This window comes from Dunckerocampus dactyliophorus, chromosome 1 (genome assembly GCF_027744805.1).
Source record: "Dunckerocampus dactyliophorus isolate RoL2022-P2 chromosome 1, RoL_Ddac_1.1, whole genome shotgun sequence".
NCBI classification, from domain to species: domain Eukaryota; kingdom Metazoa; phylum Chordata; class Actinopteri; order Syngnathiformes; family Syngnathidae; genus Dunckerocampus; species Dunckerocampus dactyliophorus.
This window is the reverse complement of record NC_072819.1, coordinates 42,890,740-42,912,107: the sequence shown is the minus strand read 5'-3', so window position 1 is coordinate 42,912,107 and position 21,368 is coordinate 42,890,740. Positions and strand designations below refer to the sequence as shown.

The 21,368-nt window shown below is 42.4% G+C and overlaps 1 protein-coding gene and 1 long non-coding RNA gene across 3 annotated transcripts in view; one reads left to right on the top strand and one right to left on the bottom strand.

The window, feature by feature from the left end:
• bmp7b (bone morphogenetic protein 7b) overlaps positions 1–18,354 on the top strand; it is a 26,119-nt gene extending 7,765 nt beyond the window's left edge. The window contains exons 2-7 of one of the 2 annotated variants that reach the window (XM_054772664.1): positions 10,034–10,223; positions 12,758–12,906; positions 13,745–13,948; positions 15,833–15,909; positions 16,012–16,122; positions 17,585–18,354. In XM_054772664.1, the coding sequence (XP_054628639.1) occupies positions 10,034–10,223; positions 12,758–12,906; positions 13,745–13,948; positions 15,833–15,909; positions 16,012–16,122; positions 17,585–17,734 (881 nt within the window). In that variant the 3' untranslated portion in view covers positions 17,735–18,354. Of the gene's footprint in view, positions 1–10,030; positions 10,224–12,757; positions 12,907–13,744; positions 13,949–15,832; positions 15,910–16,011; positions 16,123–17,584 lie in introns of both variants that reach the window. The other variant, XM_054772655.1, reaches the window with a different exon arrangement.
• On the bottom strand, positions 14,818–21,368 carry LOC129179452 (uncharacterized). The gene is made up of 3 exons (XR_008569962.1): positions 21,256–21,368; positions 18,737–20,501; positions 14,818–16,729 (listed from the first exon to the last, which is right to left on the bottom strand). It is a non-coding gene; the product is annotated as an uncharacterized LOC129179452 (long non-coding RNA).

The following is a 21,368-nucleotide window of genomic DNA, read 5'->3' as shown; positions in this document are numbered from 1 at the left end:
CTTGTAGAACATTATTTCCTGTGTGTGTACGACTCTTTCAGAGGGCGTCCAGCCCACCTCCAGGAACGCCTTCTCCTCTGATTTAAGATCTGAATTTGCAATAAAAGTGACTGTCAGTCCAAGCTGCAATACTCCCCTTCTCTCTTCAATTACCATGGTTTGATAGTGACGATGGAAGCTAGCAAGCTAAGTAGTCAGCGGGTGCTGTGGTTGTTGATGGTGTTGACGTTACGTCAAGCGCTCAACCCTGATGAAGAGCTTTTTTGGGGGGCCTGTGGCACATTGTAGGAATAAAATAAAATAAAATAAAATAAAATAAAATAAAATAAAATTAACATCAAAAAGGGAAAAGTAATAAAAGGCATGTAATGTAATGAGAAAAAGCCGAAATGTTACTTACTAGTTATAATGTAACTTAACACAATTCTTCAAGCGTAGCATGCTTGTTAGTGTCCGTATTCATGCTAGAACGATGCAGGTGTCAGCAACTCCTACCGTAGTTTATACAGATAAATACATACAGTATGATCAGGTTCTCAACTGTATTTCAATTCACGTGGAGCGTGAAAAAAATTCTGTCCCCTAGGAAAGGCAAGACAGAAAATAATTGAGAACCACTGCCTCAGCGGAAGCCACATAATGCCAACCAGACTCTGCGGGCCAGATCAAAGCTTGTAAAAGCAACAGCAAGTGTTTTTATGGTATGGCATTGAAACGTTACATCGCTTGTGCGTACACTATGAATGGGCAAGTTGTTGTTTTTTAAGCAAACATTTTAGCAGTTTTCCCTCATGTTTGAATGGTTGTTGACTTAAAAAAGTGTTGAAACTAGGAAAGGAGGAAACAGAAGCAATATTGTGTGTCCACGTGACTAATTAGGAGCATGGGAAACATACTGACAATAGAAAAAAAAAGAAAAAAAATATATATATACACTGTATATATATTTATATTTATACACAGAGAAAATGTATCAAACTTTGCTCATTTCAGATCAATTTGAAGGCCACACTATACATTTCCTAGAGCAGTGGTTCTCAGCTGGTTTGTCTGCGGGACCCAAATTGTGGACATTTTTGATTGGAAAAAATTTGCTTACCCCATTGGCAGGATTTTTTGCATAAAATAAGAAAAGCTGTCTCATTTAAAAATAATTTGGGCTTGTTTCACGTATGGCTGTTTTTGCAGTGTATACTTTTTTGAATGTTAGAAAAGTACATGCATATTGACAGGCAACAACACTGCAAAACACGCGGGCAGGGTGTGGTAGGTTTTCGCAGCTCGCGATGTGATCGTCAGTCGGGCGGCGGCTAATTAGCCAAAACGTGGGACACGCGCCCATGATACCCCGAGCAGTGGTTGGATTTGTCGGACTGGATGGAAGGACGTCGTCCGTGGTGTAGGAAACCGGGTTTGCCGACTGCCTGGCGTCCTGCTGGACGCTCTTGCATCCAAAGTCTCCTTAAAGAAGGCGCCTGATCCTCAAAGTTTCATATCATATACTGTAGCCCAGCGGTCACCAACGTGGTGCCCACGTGCACCAGGGAGCCCCCCTCCCCACAACCACAAGGCGCCTGCAAGCCTGCTTTTCATTCAGGTTTTCAGTTCATAATGTGAGAACACGAGATGGAAATGCATTCTGAAATACAAAATGTGAGCATTTTGTTTATGTTCTGGTAAAACAAACATATTTGCTTTGTTTGGGTTGAGCTAAGCTATGAAAAAAATGCTTTTTAATGTTTTTTTAATTAAAAATTTACACTTAATCTATGTGATCGGTGTCGATATTGGCAGATTTCACTCGTGGATGCTCGGTAACGGTATCAGCAGCATAAAAACCTGATCGGAGCATCTCTAGTTCCAATACTCCAGCAGTTTAAAGCACAAGAGTGTAGTCTCTACACCTAGTGAGGAGGTTCATACAATCATGTTTTATCAATGTTTTACCCTTGCGTTCTACATACCAAAGATCTATATCTATATACAATATATCGTGGTTATCATTTGACTTACATGTACACATGAAATGTACATTCACATGCTATTCATTTCATCCTATTTTGATGATATATTCATTTATAGCTTCAAAGGAATTGGTTGAAATGGATGGTCAGATGCTGTTTCGGGATGCAGAAAGACATCCTGGTCACTTTGCAAACTGAATGTAAAGGTCTGTAATAAGATGCGGGGAGGAAGGTTGTGGTGGGTGTAGCTCCCGTGGCCACAAAATTAAAGAACATAAAGCACAGGCGTGAGGGGAAGAGAGACTAGATGTAGACGATGATCTTAGCAATGCGACTTGTATCTTTTTCTCTAGGGTAGCAAAATGGATTCAAGGATTTCTAATTTTTAATCTGAGATATATTTTGACTTACGTCATAGGAATCAAGAATAACAATTACAACAAACATCTCAATAATGTGTTGATGAGTGTGAAGTGGAAATGCAAAATGCAAGATGGCACTTTATACAAATGTGTTATCTAGTCACATTCAGAGGCAATTTTTCTCAATGGAATTAATTCAAGTCAAAGTTTTACCATCATGTCAGTTTTATTATTATTTCATATCCTTAACTGTCTGTGAAGTACAAAGAGAAGTAAACCACTGCATAATGAGACGTAAAAAACAAGAAATGATATACTCACCTTTACATGATGGAGGCGTAGCATACGCAGAAGCACCAAGAAGGATCAGTCGGCTTCATACGTCATGCTTTTTGGCACTTGAGGGTCTGATTTGACGATTAACCGCGCAGCGTCCTGTGATCAAGATTGTACCATTGTGACTACAGGGGGGGTGCCCATGGCTGCTGCTAAGCGTACATTTTTACATAGAATGTGTTTGCTTGTGTTATAAACAGCCTATTTTCATACAAAATCAGCCAAAATGCGTCTTAATAAGGAATTGAAAGTAACAGAAAACCTACACTTAGAGTGCATTAATAAAACCACCCTATTCAGTGGCACAATCAGAAGGACCTGAGGTGGGCGCTAACTTTGAGAGCTACGAAGACCGTCAGCATTGACGGATTTATTGGCTCATAATGGCTACTAACAATCATCCAAAGTGTGAAAAGGTTAAAGATGACCCCAACATGCTCTGTGTGTTCCGGGCTGTTACCTATGGAGTATACAGTAAATCTCTGGTCAGCGATGCCCAGTGAAGCATGAGATGGAACCTAGCCTGATGCTTTATGGTCGCAAAGGGAAAGAATGTTTGATGGCTACACTGAGAGATGAGAAAGGCCGAGACCTGTGATCCACAGATGGCCTCCGAGCTAGGGAGCCCACGAAGGTTTGGTGAGACCACAAGTAATGACGTCCTGTTGCAAATGCACAAACGGGCTTAGTAGCACATGCGCACCCTCACACAAGCAAAAATGCTGCACTAGAGCTAATTCAAGTTCGTCAAATGTGACCAAGTTGTAGCATGGAACTCTGTTGATCCTTTCCCAGTATGAGTACATACATCACACAGGCATGATGTCATCAGTAGTCACCAGCGAGCAGGAAGTTTCATGACATAGTAATCACCCAACTGTGGTTAGCCGACAGATCAAACCCTCTTTAAGCTTTTTAGGATAAACATCTTGAGCAACCTGCCCCCTCTTTGCAAACCCTATTTCATCTGCAAGGCCTTGGAAAGTATGACTTACTTGTTCCCTGGACTGTAATTAAAACATTGTTGGAGTCAAGGCAACTGAGAGAAAGAAAGAAAGAGGCCGATCATTATACTTCGTCAATCAAATACACATGGCTCGCAATGTTCCTACCATCAGAAAATGATCCCTACTTTACTGACCACGTATCTCATGAAAATCAGCTACGTTGTTGGACTCGATGACCTCCACAGAGACATGATGGAGCAGTCATTTCAAGGGAATCGGAAGGGATTAAGGAGAGTGTGGGGGTAAAGATTAAGGCAAAGTGCGAGCAGTGCCAGGGGTGAGACCCTGCCCCCTGCTGTGCGGCGGAAGTGTGCAAGGTGCTACTGAGGGGTGTGATGGTGCTGAGCAGACACTTGGGCTAATGTGAGCCGTCAGATCTGTCTGCTGCTGCTCCGGAGGCTGAGGTGTCTGGGAAGTGCATTGGGTCTGCAAGACAATGGAAGGGAGGAGTGAGTGGACAGAGAGGGAAAAGACTGACAATTATATCCCAATAATGCAGAGCTGGAGCCTATCCCAGCTGACTTCGGGCAAGAGGCAGGGTTCACCACCCTCGACTGGTCGCCACGCCAATCCTAAGGCACATATCAACAAACAACCATTCACACCTATGGACAATTTAGAGTCTGCAGTTCACCTAACATGTGTCGCATCTGTAAGAGTCCACACTCGTATGTGCTCATGCACGTGTCGCATCCATAATTGAGGATGAGAGAAACCCATAATGATTGTGTTACTGTGCTGTGACGCACAAGACCGTCTGCTGAAGTCACTAGTTGGTGTCAGTTTGTGCATGTGTGCGCATGATGTGAGCAGCACGTAGTAAGAGAAGGTGTGTTTGCCTTGTCTGTGGCGTGCATTTGCGACACAGGTGGGGCGAAAGCGACTTACTTCCTCCTACAGGATGTCATAAAAAGTGTGCCTTCACCCCCCCCCAGCCCCCCACATCTAATGACGGCCATTCTGCGATAATTGCAAGGGCAGGTTAGGCTGAAACTGCATGTACTCATACCTTGACATACGTGGAGATGGAAAAACAACACGTCTCAAAGAATCATCCGGCTGGTCTAGAGCGGGTGGGTGGCTTGCGTCGGAAAATGAAGATCCAACCGGTCTTGCTTCCCAAAGAGACTGCACCTGTGCTGCGGGACGAGGGAATAGCCTCATCCAGAGCGGATGGATAATTGGGGCTGTCAGTTGGAATTCTTTGCATTGTCTCGCCGAGATTTTCAGTTTTCCATCAGGTCAATAGACACATTACTACAACAATGCTGAAAGAATGCAGAGGCAAATTGGCTGAGGGCTGCAACTGGTGGAGTGCTGAGAAAAGTAAGAGAACATGAAGCCTGTTTGTAAATTTGAACAATCATCACGAGTAGTGGACGGTGCTCCATTCCAGTCTTCTAAGAGGCAGTGATGCACATCGCAAAGCAGTTGACCGCTGCCAAACAACGAAGGATCTTAGTATTCACAAAGAATCATTTTGGTTTAAACGTCTGGATTGGCAGTGTGGACACAAATGAATCGGTAAACGTGTTCTTCTTTGGTAATGATATTAATCCATAGTAGGGTTGGGCTTTGTTTGAATTTGAATGATTCCGTTTCTAAGTCAGATTCCTCGTTTCAATTCCTAATGATTCCTGATTTCAGAAGAGGCAGGGTCATAAAAGTTAGCATGGTTTGAGGGCGCTAACCAGATTTCTTCTTGGATGTTTGAACATGTCCATGAATTTTGTCATTATATGAACTTTACTATAAATTTCTCACAGTGTATTTTAGGGATCCGCTGTATTCTGAAGATACCGGCTTCCGCCACGAGATCGGGCCGATCCGGTTGCTGTATCACGTTTGTAACTGTGGGCCACACTCCGACATGCTAGGTGCGGTAATGGTTGTCACTTGACTCCCGCCACCCACAAGAAATAGAAAACGCAACACCACCTTGGTTGACGCTAGTTTCAGCTCCGTATTCGGCTCCGTAGCTACAGTGGTAGTTCCCCCTCACTGTACCTGGACTGCTGTGTCATTGTACGCCATGGCGGAGCTACGTGGTGGCAGTGGCCACCCTTGGGCACTCTTCGGCCACCCCACTGGCCATCTAGACATTTCAGGTATGATCTTATTGCCCCCCTATGTGAGTAACGGTCTCATCTTGGCCACCCCAATGAAACATTTCAGGCTCCGCCACTGCCTGCACGGGAAGTGCTGCTCTAGCCGCTGGTTGTTTACACTAGAGACCATCAATAAATTACTGTGCTGAAGAGAGATTGTTAAAAATTTTTCCATATATTCTAAATCACACCACAAATTGATATATAACCATGTCAAATGATTAGTCCTACCCTAAAAGTATTTTGCGCACCCATTTTTTTCAATTTGATCTTTTATTGGATGGACTTTTATTGGATCTTTTATTAGCTTAGGGACCTGACTCACAGAGGTGTGTTAAAAAAGCCCAACAATATTGTTGGTCATGCTGTGCAACAAAAAAGTTAATTCGTCAATACTTTTGGTCATTATTTTTAATGCTTTGAAGAGCTATTTTTATAACCCTATTCAATTCCACAAATTCATGTTTGTAACAAAAGTTTAAAAAAGTTAAAAATTTTAAAAAAGTCTTAAAAAAAGGATCGGATCGGATTGTCAAGACTATAAAAAAAATTCCAATCGGATCAGAAGCCAAAAAATGATCGGGACATCCCGATATAAAAAATATCAAGAAATGTTATGAAGTTTCCACAGGAGTACACTTTGACAAAAGTTCATTATTTATAAACACATGTACACATATCGTGTCGTTTGTGTGTTAGAGAGTGTCTGATGTTACATGCACTTAAAAATGTCACTGAGCCCCCACTGACCTGGGTGCAGAATAGTAATTTAGTTACGCGTTTTTGTAAACCTGAACGCCACATCCCAACAACATATTTATACGTCTTTTACATGCGCGAGAGGCTGACGGAGGTGATGATGCAACTTTTCACCGATGTATTAAGCTTCAGAGCAATTTGAATGCCATGAAAACGGCCACTAGGGGGAAGCACATTTGATAAGAGCTCGGCAGGGAACAGGAGAGGACCGAGAAACACACATGGCACGAAGAGGAGGTGAGAGAGCGTGGAGGAGTGTCACGTGCTGGTTACACATTGTAGGGCAAATTTAAAGCATGCACGTGCACACACAAGCATGCATGTGCACACACATAGTTTCCAAATGTGAAAATTGTAAACTGTTCATGGTGTTATATTTGTAAACAAATTATTTTGGTGTCAAAAAAACTTTTTTGTGTTGGGTATGTTGTGGTGTAGCTTGTTTATATATTTGAGCTGTCACAAAAATACTTGTGTGAAAGTGAAAGTTATGCTTGAAATGTATCTTTTCTTTTCTAATGAAAGACGGGAGGCTAATCTTTCTTTGGGTAGGGTCCATGTTTATATAGCCATGTAACACAATATCCTGTGCGCCTTGAAAGATCAGTCAAAATTGTCTAAAATGGCCGGTACTGGAGGGGTTGCCTTTTGAAAGATGGCTGGGATTGAATGATTTAAACAAACAAAAAAAGAGCAACTTGTAAAACATTTGTCAATGAAAAAGTACACCTGCTAACGTTAGCTAGATATTGAAGTTGACCCACCATATTAGCTTTTGGATAATTTGTTTGCTGCTTCATTGTTGGCAAAAGAAACTCCATCCATTGTTCTACTTGCCTGATTTTGACTGGTTAGTGCCTCAAAGACGGAACGCTTTTATTGCTACACCATGAATCTGGAGATGTTTAATCGTGTTGGTTGTGCACGATATAAATGTGTTGTGAATGTTGCACTGAGCCGACTGGTCTTTGGGTTGCGATGGACACACACGCTCCCTGCTGATTCTTCTTCGTTGGTGCTTCGTTGGTTGGCAATTTATTCCGGTCGGAGAAGTGGGCATCGAAACTAGGAATTGAAATTTAAAAATGTGAACGATCCCGGTAGAATCTGAATGTTATTGCCCAACCCTATGTGCTGGACGGATCATGTGATGATGTGTTCAAGCGCAGTGTTAACTTTGGGTGTTAGGGAATGGGCTTTCAGACAGCAAACAATCAGAGGATGGAAAAATGCTGGCATTACTGTAAGTCTGCTAGACGGCCTTGTGAGACAAATTTGAAAAACAGTCCCATTGCTAATAATGTGTATCTGACATGGGCCAGCACTACTGATTCTGAAGGCCCTGGGCAAATTACATTGACATGGCAGCACATACAGTCATGGCCAAAAATATCGGCATGCCAAAGATGCCAATGTTTTTGGCCATGGCTGTATAAATTGGGCTGTCTTTGGTTGCATTCCATACAGGCATGGCCAAAAACATTGGCATCTTTGGTGTGCCTGTATTTTTGGATATTTTTTTAATCTGATTGGACAAAAAATATCTACATACACATGCGTGTATTGGAAACGGTGCAGCCAAGAAACATGCTGCAAAATCAAAATAATAGACTGTTGGGATTAAATTAATACAATTTTATGGAACAAATAGTAGAATTTAAGTTGTAAATGTAGGTCAGTGCTGCTGATAGTGTTTAGGCAAGCAGAGAAGGCCTTGCTGGCCCTGACTGCATACCACTGGTCAATGGAGCATTGGAGGGTTAACTAGCATATATTATGTGCACGCAGGCAGGGTAAAATTTGAATTGATAAATAATGAATAAACAACATTGAGCTGTTCAGGTTTTGTCTTTATAAATTGGTCCAATGTGCATCAGTAGAAGATGGGGACATGTGTAGCCTAAAGCGAGAACCGAGCTGTCCCTTATTAAACTGTAATTAGACCCATTCTGCTCCTCCCGCTCTGTCCTCTGTTTGATTCCCTTCAACAACTGGGTTTAATAGAGACATTAAAGAATCAGGATGTAGAGTGTGCTGGGAAAAACCATCAGAGAAACCGGAGCGGAGGAAGCAGCAGGTGCACAGAAAGTCAAACAACTCACACACACACTACTTTGTGTAGTGGAACATGCGTAACGCTGACATCACGCCACATTCATATCACCCGCAGCTGCTAAAGAACATGTGCGCTGTCATCAGAAGTTCTCATTAAACTGACGTGTTTATGTGCCTGGGTGCGGGCGTGATGTCGGTTTGAAAACGGAATCCTATAAAGTAAATCAGTGTTTTTCTCTGCCAATGTTTTGTTAGGAAGTTGTCGAGTAGCAACGAACGTTAAATGGGTGGAGTTTAGATCAACAGACCCGGGAGGGGAGTGAAAGTTAAAACAAAAGTCAGTAATATTTTTTTTTCATTTGTTCCCAGACAACCCTTCGCCAAGCAAATGTAGGCGAGTGTTAAACACAACAAATCTTGTCAAGTGTTGAAAGCAAACATTGTGTGATCATTTTAGTGAGCAGTCAAAAATGTACAAGCACTGCTTGTAAACACAACATGAGAGGTGTCCTGGCCTGTCCAGTATAAATTACACTTTTTCTCCCCCAACATTTGATGGGTCGGTCAGTTGGGCTTTCTTTTGTCATAGTTATGATACAGTTCGTTCTCAATTTCTGTATTTTTTTTTTATACCTTTCCAACCCATTCCAGTATTTCACAGTTGAAACTGCATTATTTGAAGAACGTGCCCATTTTTTTTTTAGGAATGTTGTGATGCTAAACAGAATGAAACATTTCAAAAATCAATGCATGTTTGCTCAGTACCCAAAATAGAAATGTGTATAAACATGTGTAGTCATGGCCAAAAACATGACTGTATCATGTTTCGCTATGACATAGAAATTAACTGATTTTTTTTGCAGCAACCCTGAAACATTTTAGACATTTTTTATCTTTAAGTTAGTTTTGCAGGTTTGAAATATATATATATACACATTATGTGTGTGTGTGAGGTCTGCAGGAGGGACATAATGAGAGATGATGGCACTGACCTTCTGGATGTCCTGCTGGGATATAAGAGGAACGTGGTGAGGGGCGGTGGTGATGTTGTCAGGGTCACGTCCCAACGGCCGGATATAAGGGTTGTTTGCAAAGTTGTGTTGTGGAGAAGATTCGGATGCTCCAAACATGGATTCTCTACTCATGAGAACCAGATGAGGGGCGGACTGGATGACTCTCTGGGGCTGAGGGCGGGGAGAGAAGAGTGGCGCTCGTAAACTTGTCACAGTGCGCCTGCATCTTTATCATGGTGCTGGCCAGATGTGTTACTTCCAGTTCCTCATGAAGGCTGTAATCACAAGACAACACACATTGTGCGTGTGCGTTTCATGTGGGACTGACCAGCTTCCTGACAGCAAACAGAGATATTCATTTCCATATGATGCAAAATAGGTCACTGGTCAACATTTTCTCATGCTGTCTTTGTTTTGTTCTTGCAGTAGAGCATGACACAGAATTCCTGCCAGTGCGGCGGCATCATCGAGAATTCCGATTCGATCTCTCCCAGATTCCCGAGGGCGAGGCGGTCACTGCTGCTGAGTTTCGCATTTATAAAGACTTCATTCACGAACGCTTTGATAACGAGACCTTCCGCATCAGCGTCTACCAGGTGCTGGAGGAACATTCGGACAGGTACTGGTGTGCACATTCATTACCGGCAAAATGTTGCCTTTAACTCATTTTAATTAATCATGGAAAATAGTAACAGAACTAGTCCCCTACTAACCTACTCCTGTAACATCACCTGCTTTCCACCACTGAGTTTACCTGAAAGGTCACACAAACACACTGTTAACCTTGTCGTTCCGCAAAAAGTGACATTAACACACAAGAGGCGATTTTACCAAGCCCCTTTGCCGGTCACAAAATGTGTTCTGTTGTCCTACTATATTTCAAAATGACCACATTTTTAAATGCCCTATCAGCACCATTTTTCCACTGAGTTTCTTCAAGCGTTTGTGGGTACTAACACGTAAACATAACACATAACTACAGTCAATTTAATGCATATACATGTGGACACAGCAAGTGTAAATACCCAATATAGTGTCACCAGAATTTTTTTACCCAAGGGACCCATATTTGATATCACACTTGGTTTTGTCACTTCCTGTGAGGATGAACGGACTGAGAAGAGCTCTGCACTGACCCGAAGTTTTGGACTATTTTTGCACTTTTCCTGCACACAGATCTCGATCATAATTACAGATCTGTTTGCTGACACCACTCGCTTGAATACTGTTTGGCGTGAGGAACTCCATTCATCCATCCAGCCATCTTCTTCCACTTATCCAAGGTCCAATTGCGGGGGTAGCCACCTAAGAGTAGAAGCCCAGACTTCCATTTTCCTGGCTGCTCCGTTTAGCTCCTTTTGGTGGATCCTGCGGCATTCCCAAGTTGTGCATTCCCGAGACATAGTCTCTCAAGGGTGTCCTGCTCTTCCCTGAGGCCTACCAGTTAGACGTGCCATTAACACCTTCCCAGTGAGGCGACAGGGAGACATCCTGACCAGATGCCCGAGCCACCGAGCAGGAGTTTCTCCCGGATGACGGTGCTTCTCACCAGCCCAGCCACCCTATTAAGGAAACTCATTTCAACCGCATGTACCCACGATCTTGTCCTTTTGGTCACCACCCAAAGCTCATGACCAGAGGTGAGGGTAGGAATGTAGATCGACCGTTAAATTGAGAGTTTTGCCTTTCAGCTCAACTCCCTCTTCATCACAACGAACCGATGCAGAGTCTGCATCACCGCACGCCGATCTCTCATTACATCCTCCCTCGAGGTACTTCAACTTCTAGGAACTTCGAGGAACTAACTCGTCCAAAAAACAAGTTACAATTGCAATTACAACTGCCAGCAAGACAAGCTAATTGTCTCTAACGTCTGAACTTAGTTATCGACCACCAACAGAAAAAGGCCCCTGTTTTCGTGAATGCAGAGTCGGAAGAGTGCCTGATACCAGGTACACTACAGGAGATAATGGGGATGTTGAATGATATAAGAGATAAAGACATGAAGTACTTAACAAAACACATTAAGTAAAGAATGGTACTCCATCACTTGGTAAACAAAATGATAAGATGGAAGAGAAAGCGGATTGCTTAAAGAAGCAAAATGATGAAAAGAATCACATTATTATTATTAGTGACGTATAAGATGAACATGCATTAACAATGTGATTGTGACTGGGTTTCACCTTATACGCTGCTTCTGCTTCTTCTTTCTTTCCTTTTTGGAAATGTTGAATTGTGCAACGATGTGATGTTCCCTAATGTAACTTGTGAAGCATGTCTGAAAGAAACAAACCGTACTATACACTCAGACAACTTGCATGCATGCTTGAAAAACAGGAGTAAACAAACATTATATCTCAACTACTACATACTTCTTTTTACTTTCCTCCCCATAAGTGCAAAATTATTCCAGGACAATGTCAAACATTACCTTCCTATTGAATGGTCTGGACACCTCTCTGCTAAAGTGGGTTTTAAAAAATATTTGCATTTAGTCATTCCATTTTTGGTTTATATTTATGTAATGATTGCCTATTGTTAGAATGCAATAACATATTAAACAATAAAAAAGTATAAATTGCAGCAATGAACTTAAATCTCCTTCATTCTGCGTCCAGGCTGTCAAAAGTCGCTGCGTTAGCCATTGTCCTTGACACATCCTAAAAGTTTCTGAGGGACCAGCAACAAAGTGGTTTATTCCACTGCCGGGCTCGTCTACATGAATGTGACACGCTATGATACATGAACGGCTGCGTAAAGAACAAAGGATTTTACTATCCAGCCAGGAAAGGCGAGAAAATCCCAAGTTGGGTTGAACAATGCGACTGACCCTGCACTTGCTACTTATAGCACACATTTTTACTCCTTTTAAAAAAAAAGTGCAACTTTTTTTTACTGCATTTCTCTAGTCTCTCCATTTGACGTCATGTCTCTCTCTGCTGCAAAAGTCCTGCCAGTGATGGACTGTGTGTAGTGTGCAGTATGAGTGGACTGGTCATTTATAAAGCCATTACATGTCAATTACGGAAATGAAATGCTCCCATGGGCCTCCCCTGGAGCCCCCCACTCCTTCATCCTAACCTCTCTCTTTGCTTCAAAATCCTCTGAATCCCTCTTGTCTCACACCCTCATCCTCTGCGTTGTGCCCAGAGAGTCTGACCTGTTTCTCCTGGACTCGCGGGTCATCTGGGCCGCAGAGGAGGGCTGGCTGGTTTTTGACGTGACGGCGACTAGCAACCACTGGGTCCTGAACCCGGGGAGAAATCTGGGTCTACAGTTGGCTCTGGACGGCACAAACGGTGAGTGTCACACACATCCAAGGCTAGAGAGTTTAAGATAGACAGCAAAGGTATTCAACTTATAACAACTTAACAACTTCTAAAAACAATCAGATCCAAGATGCTCTCAGTAGATAATGACAAAAAATAGGCAGTTTCCTGAATGCAAATGTGTGTCATTGCTTTGACGGGTTGACACCAGTCAGGACTTAAACACCGTAGTGTGAACCCAGTCTAATGAATCACATCTATTGTACACCAACAGCAGAAAAGAGGATCACACATTCAGTTTGCAGAAGGCTGAACAAATGTGAGTCACATCATAAATTATCGTCCATCACACCAGCAGCATGGTTTGCACGCATGCAGGAAATATGTCATGCCATCACATCTTGGAGAACATCTCAGCAGGAGGTTGTTAGGCCGTGAAAACTCAACAAACTCAACAAGCAGCATAGATCACAAGAGCATGATTTTGAATATTATCTCTCTCAGGCTTGCAGGATGTAACATGCAAGGCAAGGCAAAGCAGTGCATTCATGTTGAGGGAGGGGACGCTGCGACGAGTTTGTGTTGATGTGCCTATAAGAGTGAGCGTGTGCAGACAGGCACGCAGGATGCTAGCGGCGACCAGGAGACTTGATTTACCACCAAACGGTGATCAGACGCACATACTTCTGAACAAAAACACACCCACGCAGAGATGCACGCAACACAAGAAAGGGATGCCTTCGTGTTCAGCGCTGCCTTGCTTCTTGACATGTTTATGAGTAAAGGGTAAAGGAATTGTTAGAGAATAAACTGTATTCTAATTATAATGATATATTTTTTGCACTCCTCTTTTTGCCGCCCTCTACAGGAGAAAGCATTAATCCTCGCATGGCGGGGTTGATTGGTCGGAGTGGGCCACAGAACAAACAGCCCTTCATGGTGGCCTTCTTCAAAGCCACGGAGGTGCACCTGCGAAGCATTCGCTCAGCACAGGGGGGCGCCAAGCAGCGTAATCCTAATCGCTCCAAAGGGGCCAAGAGCCAAGAGGCACTGCGAGTGGCCAACATTGCAGGTGAAGGAAGAAAGTGTTTATACAGCCAGTCAGAGATCATTTATGCAGTTTAATTTGCTTTTGTTTGCCAGAATGTGATGTAAGGTTGCATGGTTGACTGGTACTTGATGGTCCAGATGAAAATATACTTTATTTGTTTAACAACTCATGTGCAAATTTACTGCACGTCCATATTGAACCACAAATATACAGTAGAGAGTGACTGCTGAGTCGGGAGACCCAACCCGTAGTAGGATGTCAGATCCATTAAGAGAAAAGTACATAGAAGAGCGAAAACAACAAGAAAAAGTCTTCAGTGTTCTTTTGATGAAATAATGTTGCATATGACACATTCTTCAAACCTGCAGAGATCTTTACAAGGAAATTCTATTCGATGTATATTTTTGAATCGTTAATCATAAATGGAAATCCCATGGTTGTAATTGTTATACTGTATATTTTGCATGCTGAAGCAGATTTTACATATTTTTTAAGTTTATGTTTAAGTTAAGCATAAAAATGCCTAAATGAATTAAATTACAAATATATGACATTCAAAAGACGCATTCCAAAGCGCTTTGAGTGATATGTGGTATTCTACACTGGTCGCTGGGTTTCAGTAATGTTACTGTAATGTTCGGTGAGACATACAAATGCCAAACTTGGTAATGGTAATGGTTTAATTCATCTTGAACATGCACACAAATTACACTGGAGCACATCACATAACACAATTCACAATTCCGCATGTCCAAAAAGGAGTAGGAAGAAGCAAAGCTTATTTAATCCTACACCTCATCCGTTTCACATTAGTTTACGGAAATGAAATGAAATGCTCCCATGGGCCTCCCCTGGAGCCCCCCCCCCCCCCTCTTCATCCTAACCTCTCTCTTTGCTTCAAAATCCTCGGAGTCCCTGTTTTCTCACACCATCATCCTCTGCGTCGTGCACATCACATCCAAATTTGACTCCCTTCTCAGGTTTTTAGCCAACAGGTTCGGAGAGCGTGGTATAATTACTTAAAATCTCTTGGAATCCCAAACCACACCCATGAAAAAGGAAGCTGATTGGTTCACTCCATTGTTTGACTTGCCACCACTAAAGCTTGGCAAGGTGCATTCTCACCAGTACAGCTGCCAGGCAGCCTCCCAGGAACCTGCCTGTTTGTCTGTGTATGAATCTAAACTTGGATTGTTATTCCCCACATTTTAAGAAAATGACATCATAACAGCCATGTTACGCATAACAAATAATTGTACGATCGCAGCCCAACAGAACATGCAGGCCATATTACATGACCTTTCATTGGAGGTGAGAGCAGTCCGTGTTTATACGAACTGTTGAAACATTAGAGCGTAATGCCAGAGCTTTGAGTATCCCTCGGCCGCCTTTGTTTATTTACACAAGCATTACAAGAGCAGTTGGGCCCATGTTCCCTGTGAGGAGGTAAAAGGGTTTTATGGCGGAGCACATCTGCGGTGTGCTGCGGGGCAACCGGGGCCACAAACACATGGGCCTGTGTGGAACTTTTTAGACCAGCGGCATCTTAAGTGGATGATGAGAACCAGTCGCTCGTGATCACTGACAATGTGGACCCCTCTTGGGCAGATATGCGCAGCGGGGCTGCGGAGGTCACCAGAACGAGGGAAGATTAGAAAGTAAACTATTATTCTCCAACATGAGTGCGGTAAACACAAACAGTGTGCACATATGTTTGGGCCAGATGAAATTCAAAGCTGCCGCAGTGTGACATCTGAGTTGGGTGGCCCGTTAGCAAAGCGCTGCTGGATCTGGAGGTGATTTCCGACAGTGACTGTTGAAATGTCTGTGTTTGGATCTGCACTTTGTCAAATGGGCCTAATTGTTGTTGGAGGATGACAAATGTCTCTCCTTCGTCTTGCACAGAGAACAGCAGCACTGATCAAAAGCAGGCATGCAAGAAGCACGAGCTCTACGTCAGCTTCCGAGACCTCGGGTGGCAGGTACGAGACCCTCAATCAAAGCCCCGGCCACCTCCATACCCAGGAAGCAACTCAAATCCTTCTGTTTTTGCTTTCTAATTGAAAGTCTTGCTCTGTGTCCAGGACTGGATCATCGCCCCTGAAGGATACGCAGCATACTACTGCGAGGGCGAGTGCGCCTTCCCGCTCAACTCCTACATGAATGCCACAAACCACGCCATTGTGCAAACCCTTGTGAGTCAAATTATCAATATACAATTTTGAGGCAAATCTATACTCAACAAATGATAAAGAACGCTTTTTGCTGACATTTTTCATGAGCTGAACTCAAACACCTAAAACTTGTTGTAAGTACAAAAACAGCCTATTTCTCTTAAATACAGTTCACAAACCTTTCTGGCATAGGTTAGTGAGCATTCATCATTAGGGATGGACACCAAATTCAGTTGTCATGTAGGCATGGTACTACTAGGTTCCATGCTTTGGTACCAAAACCGTAGTCTCTGTGGACATTTCTTTTAACTGTATTGGGCGTATAAGGTATTTGAGGCAAATGATGGCTTTTTGTGTGCATGGAAAAAGTTTTAGATCTTTGAGTTCAGCTCATGAAAAATGGGAGCAAAAACGAATGTGTTGCGTTTAGATTTTTGTTGAGTGTATAACAGCATTCCGGCTGCAACTGTCATTAAAATGTCTTTAAAGCGATGGATATCGCAGCCACCACACTTGGCAGAAGTTAAGTCATCCATAAATGCCCTAACTGGGACCTGTCGGATGCCACTTGAGAGTACAGCTCCCCGTCTTGGCTGCTCCACCGACTTGACCAGGAGGTTCATTGCAGCTGCAAACAGAACGCCAGAGATTATACATCCAGTCACGATTCTGACTCCCAGCCTCTGCCAGTTTGTAGTGAAGTTGCCAGAGGTGAAGTGCATCTTGCAATGCCCAAAGTAGTTCCGCAGAAGCAGATGTGCCTTCTGGGAGACGTGCTAGGCCTTGAGTGTGTAGTCGACCGACTTATGTGGTACTGTGCCGTGAGCATTCGTTAGGTCAGGCCACAGGGCTGCTAGATCTCCCTGGTTCTGCTTTGTATCCTCGATGATCATGGAGATGACGCTGTGGTGCCCAATGCAACCAGGGACTCTTGCTGTTTTTGCTGTTTTGTTTATTTGCTTTTTCTTTGTCTTCTTTAATTGTATTTTAGAACGTGCTGAGGGATGGTAAAAAATACGAAAAAATCAGTCACGGGCCGAAAATTGTTCCCTTGATACCCTTGCTCTAGGCGAACCAAATCCCAAATCAATACGAACCAAACAGTGGTTTGGTCCACAGCATATTAGAAAAAAGGCGAAAATGTTGGTGAATGTTCCACAAAGTCAAAGCTGATTTGCATGAATAACATCATAATATTTTGCCTGAAACACAAAGAAGGATAAGCGGCATAGAAAATGGATGGCTGGATAAAACACAAAGATAACAGGTCTGCTTTCATGGATGACTAGGGAAATTAAAAAAAAAAAAAAAAATATCACATTTGAGAGGCTGAAATCAGAGGATATTTACATTTTTAAATCAAAAACGATTAATCGAATACCAAAATAGTTGCTGATTAATTGGATAACTGATTAATCATAGATTCATCCATTAATTGTTTCAGCTCGAATCAAGATGATCCCTTTTTTTTTCCTCCTCCCAGGTTCACTTTATCAACCCAGACACGGTTCCGAAGCCATGTTGTGCTCCCACACAGCTCCACGCCATCTCAGTGCTCTACTACGACGACAGCTCCAACGTCATTCTTAAGAAGTACCGCAACATGGTGGTCAGAGCTTGCGGCTGCCACTAGACAAGGCAATGGTCACCTTCTAACACACACACGCACACACACACATAAGTAGTCAGACACCAGCCTGACAACCTCTGGCGTGAGCACAAGCCATCCAAGACAATTTCCTGTGTGCGAAAAGCTCTCGTTTCTTCTTCAGGTTTGTCTCCAAGTAAACATTGTGTTGTGTGGCTGAGAAGGAATTTCAGATTCCACACGCACATTTGTGCTTTCTACTGTGTATACAAGACATTTTAGGCCGTGTACTGTGTATCCCTTCACCATCAACAATCTTGTGTATTTTCAGTTGTTTTGGTTTCTTCTTTTGCTCTAGATGTTTATTTCTTGCGTGAGAGCCCGGATGTAAGTGAGGACTTTATGAACTGTACAATAATGTGTAAATAATGTGTGTCAAACAAAGCACAATGTATATTTATTTCCTGAAATGTCAGTCAGGTTTTATGTGTTTAGTCTGTTTGCTGACTGCTTTCTGTCCCACACAGACACAACTTATTTCATCAGTGGAAGCAGCTACATAAACCTGAAAGACGTTGTCACTAAGTGTCGGGGGGAGGGCGAGGGAACAGGCTTTTGTGTTGTTGACATTTTCAGGTTTCTGTTCTTCTGCTGTAATAAAAGCTGTCATATTTAAGTTGGTGTATTTATTTGGTGACGATGGCGATGCGCCACGGTGTTTTACAAAGCGCTACGAAATCTTCCTTCGGGCGTGTTGTTTAATGTAGATGAATAGCAGAATGAAGCTGACAAATCCAAGAATAAATCTGTGTTTTACACTTACTTCTTACGCTTGAGTAGACATGCACATGTGTGTCTCCACATTGTACAGCAGTTTATTGGTTTAAAACTCGATAAGCATGTGAGTCCGCCTCATTGAGTGAATTAATCAAGCAGAACATCACATTTCCAACACAAAATATTCAGAGATGTATTCATTAGTATAGAGGTTGTACTTTACATTGATGAAGATGCATTGCAGTACTTTCTTTCTAATATTTCGGTTACCTTATATAGCAGACTAGGCAGATTTTTGATAAGGTATTTGTCCATCCATCCATTTTCTATGCCGCTTGTCCTCACGAGGGTTGCGGGGCCTATCCCAGCTGATTTCGCGTGAGAGGCGGGGTACACCCTGGACTGCCAATCGCAGGGCGATGAGGTATTTAGTTGTACTTCATCTTGTGGCCAGTGAGTGCCAAAAGTATTTTTGGTTTGCTGTGGAATAAAAAGAAGAAAAAGATCAGGTGTGAATTGTATTGACATGAACCATGCGTGTACAATCTGACATTTGACCTCAGAGCAGACATTTTTTGTCTGGAAGCTTTTAAACTCAGCAATGCTCTGGATTTTACACAGCATTGTTTCTTTTCTTTTTTTTTCAGCTGAAAACGACTTAGACGTCATGCTTTGATTTGGAATAATAACTGCTGCATGGTGGACTATGGTTAGCACATCTGCCTCACAGCTAGAAGATTCTGGGTTTGAATCTCAGCCCGTGCATGTTCTCTCCGTGTTTACGTGGGTTTTCTCCAGGTGCTCCCACAGCAACAAAACATGCATGTTAGGTACATTGGAGATTCAACATTGTAAGTGATTGGACTGTTTTTTATCTTTATTTTTGTCTTCTTTTTTTTTTTTAGAGAAAAACTAACTTTTACTAAAATTATGTCCCAACTGCAAATTAAAATTGACTTAAATTCACCACTAGTGTCTATAAATTAATTTTAAAAATATATGAAAGTACTTTATTATTTTTCACATTAGTTTTTGGATAAAATAACGTAAAAATGTCAAGAAGATGGCGTCATGCTCTTCAGACCTGTGGTTTTCAATCTTTTTTAGTGAAGTACCCCCCAGTGGAATATTTCTTTCAGCCAAGCACCTCTAAACCAGAGAAAAGGATTTTACGTTGAAAAAAAAAGCAGTTAAACACAGCGTTGCTGCATCAATACCTGAATTATTATTGTCCACAACAGTGGTGATTTGTAGTGGTCTTATTTGAAACTTCAGGAAATAAAATTATACATACAAAACTATTAAAGAAATACAGTGCAACCTTGGTTAGCGTACGCCGTGGTTAGCATGTTTTTTGTTTTTGGCAAAATTTTGCCTTGATTTGTGTACATTTTCCAGTTAGCTTACAATATGGCACACGTCTTGTCATGTTATTAAGACACTGTGTGATGCCAAATGTCTTCTTTTTAGCACAAAACATCCTTATTGGCAGTCTATTAGCTTGCTAATATGTAGGAACAGGAACCAGAAGTCAGCTCTGTCGCACGTATATGATGTCATCAGCGATGGACTCTCAGGCTGAATCGCAATTCTACCCTTAGCCCTTCCCCTTCGTCTTACCCCTTAAAACATAGGGCCAAGGGGAAGAAGCCACTCAGAAATTGGACACCACTTGATTCTTATTACATCATCACCCTTCACCGCTTGCTGGCTGTGACATAGGCAGATTCAATGTTATATAGCCTACCTCATAACACCTTTTTTTAAATAAAAGGCACACATTTGCACCGGCTATGCCATTTATTGCAAAACCACAAACAATTGTAATAAACAGCTTATAACCAGCACTGTAACAACATTTATAAAAATTGAAAATGTAGCAACTATACATATGAACTAGAAATGACAATATCAACAAATGTATACACTTTATCAAGCATCATTTCAAGGTTTAAAAACCTCCCTGTTTTGGCCTCGCTCTCCTTGTGTCTTTGCTGTATTTTGTAGCAGCTGACTTCACTTGGCTCAGCTTCTCCTGCAGGAATGAACCATACGCATGAGTGATGGGCTACAACTATTAACTCATTGTAAATACAATAATAATAGTAAAAGTAGTATCGTTATAGTGTGCTGAAAACAAATATAGACTGAGGGTGAAAAAAACAGATGGGACAACGGTACATTCCAAAAGTTGAATAAACTTTTATAATGTGGTGTGCTGTCCACATATGGTCATGTTGTTTACATGTTTTATTTGGTTCACTTCCTGACCATCCATACGGTGTGCATATCACACAATGACAATTGTCGGTGGACTAGCGTGGCTATGATTCACAGCAAACAGACTTCACTGCGATGTGCTGCGTTGAACGATTACATTATAAAACGCCGACGTCACTGTACACTCAGCAGCCGGGCTAGCCACCTGCCATGGGCGGGCAAGGTGCATACGAGCAGCCTCCGCTCTGCCACGGAGCTCGGGAGCATCGAGCGGGGGATATCCACCCGCCGTGGTTGAGAAACATGGCACTCTCTCGGCCAGTTCAGTAATGTAGAGTCACTTCGCTACTTTAAAATACAACTTACAATGAACAGGATAATGTGGTCGCTATCTAATCGTTATCGATATCAGTGTAGTCAGAAATCTGTGTTAGCTGGCTAGTTATAACTCGCGAAAAACAACATTTCAAAACATGACGAATATTTACGTGGACTAGCAAATGATTGAATATATAATAAACCACGAGAGACATTACTGTGAAACTCAATAATTATGCGTAATTGCTTACATGTATGTGTTTCTTTCTTTCTCTGCCGTCCATCTTCTCCGCGGGTGGTGTAGCCCCGCCTACCCCTTCGTTTCAAGTGTGGTCAGAGACCACACGTGTTATCAAGGGGTGTG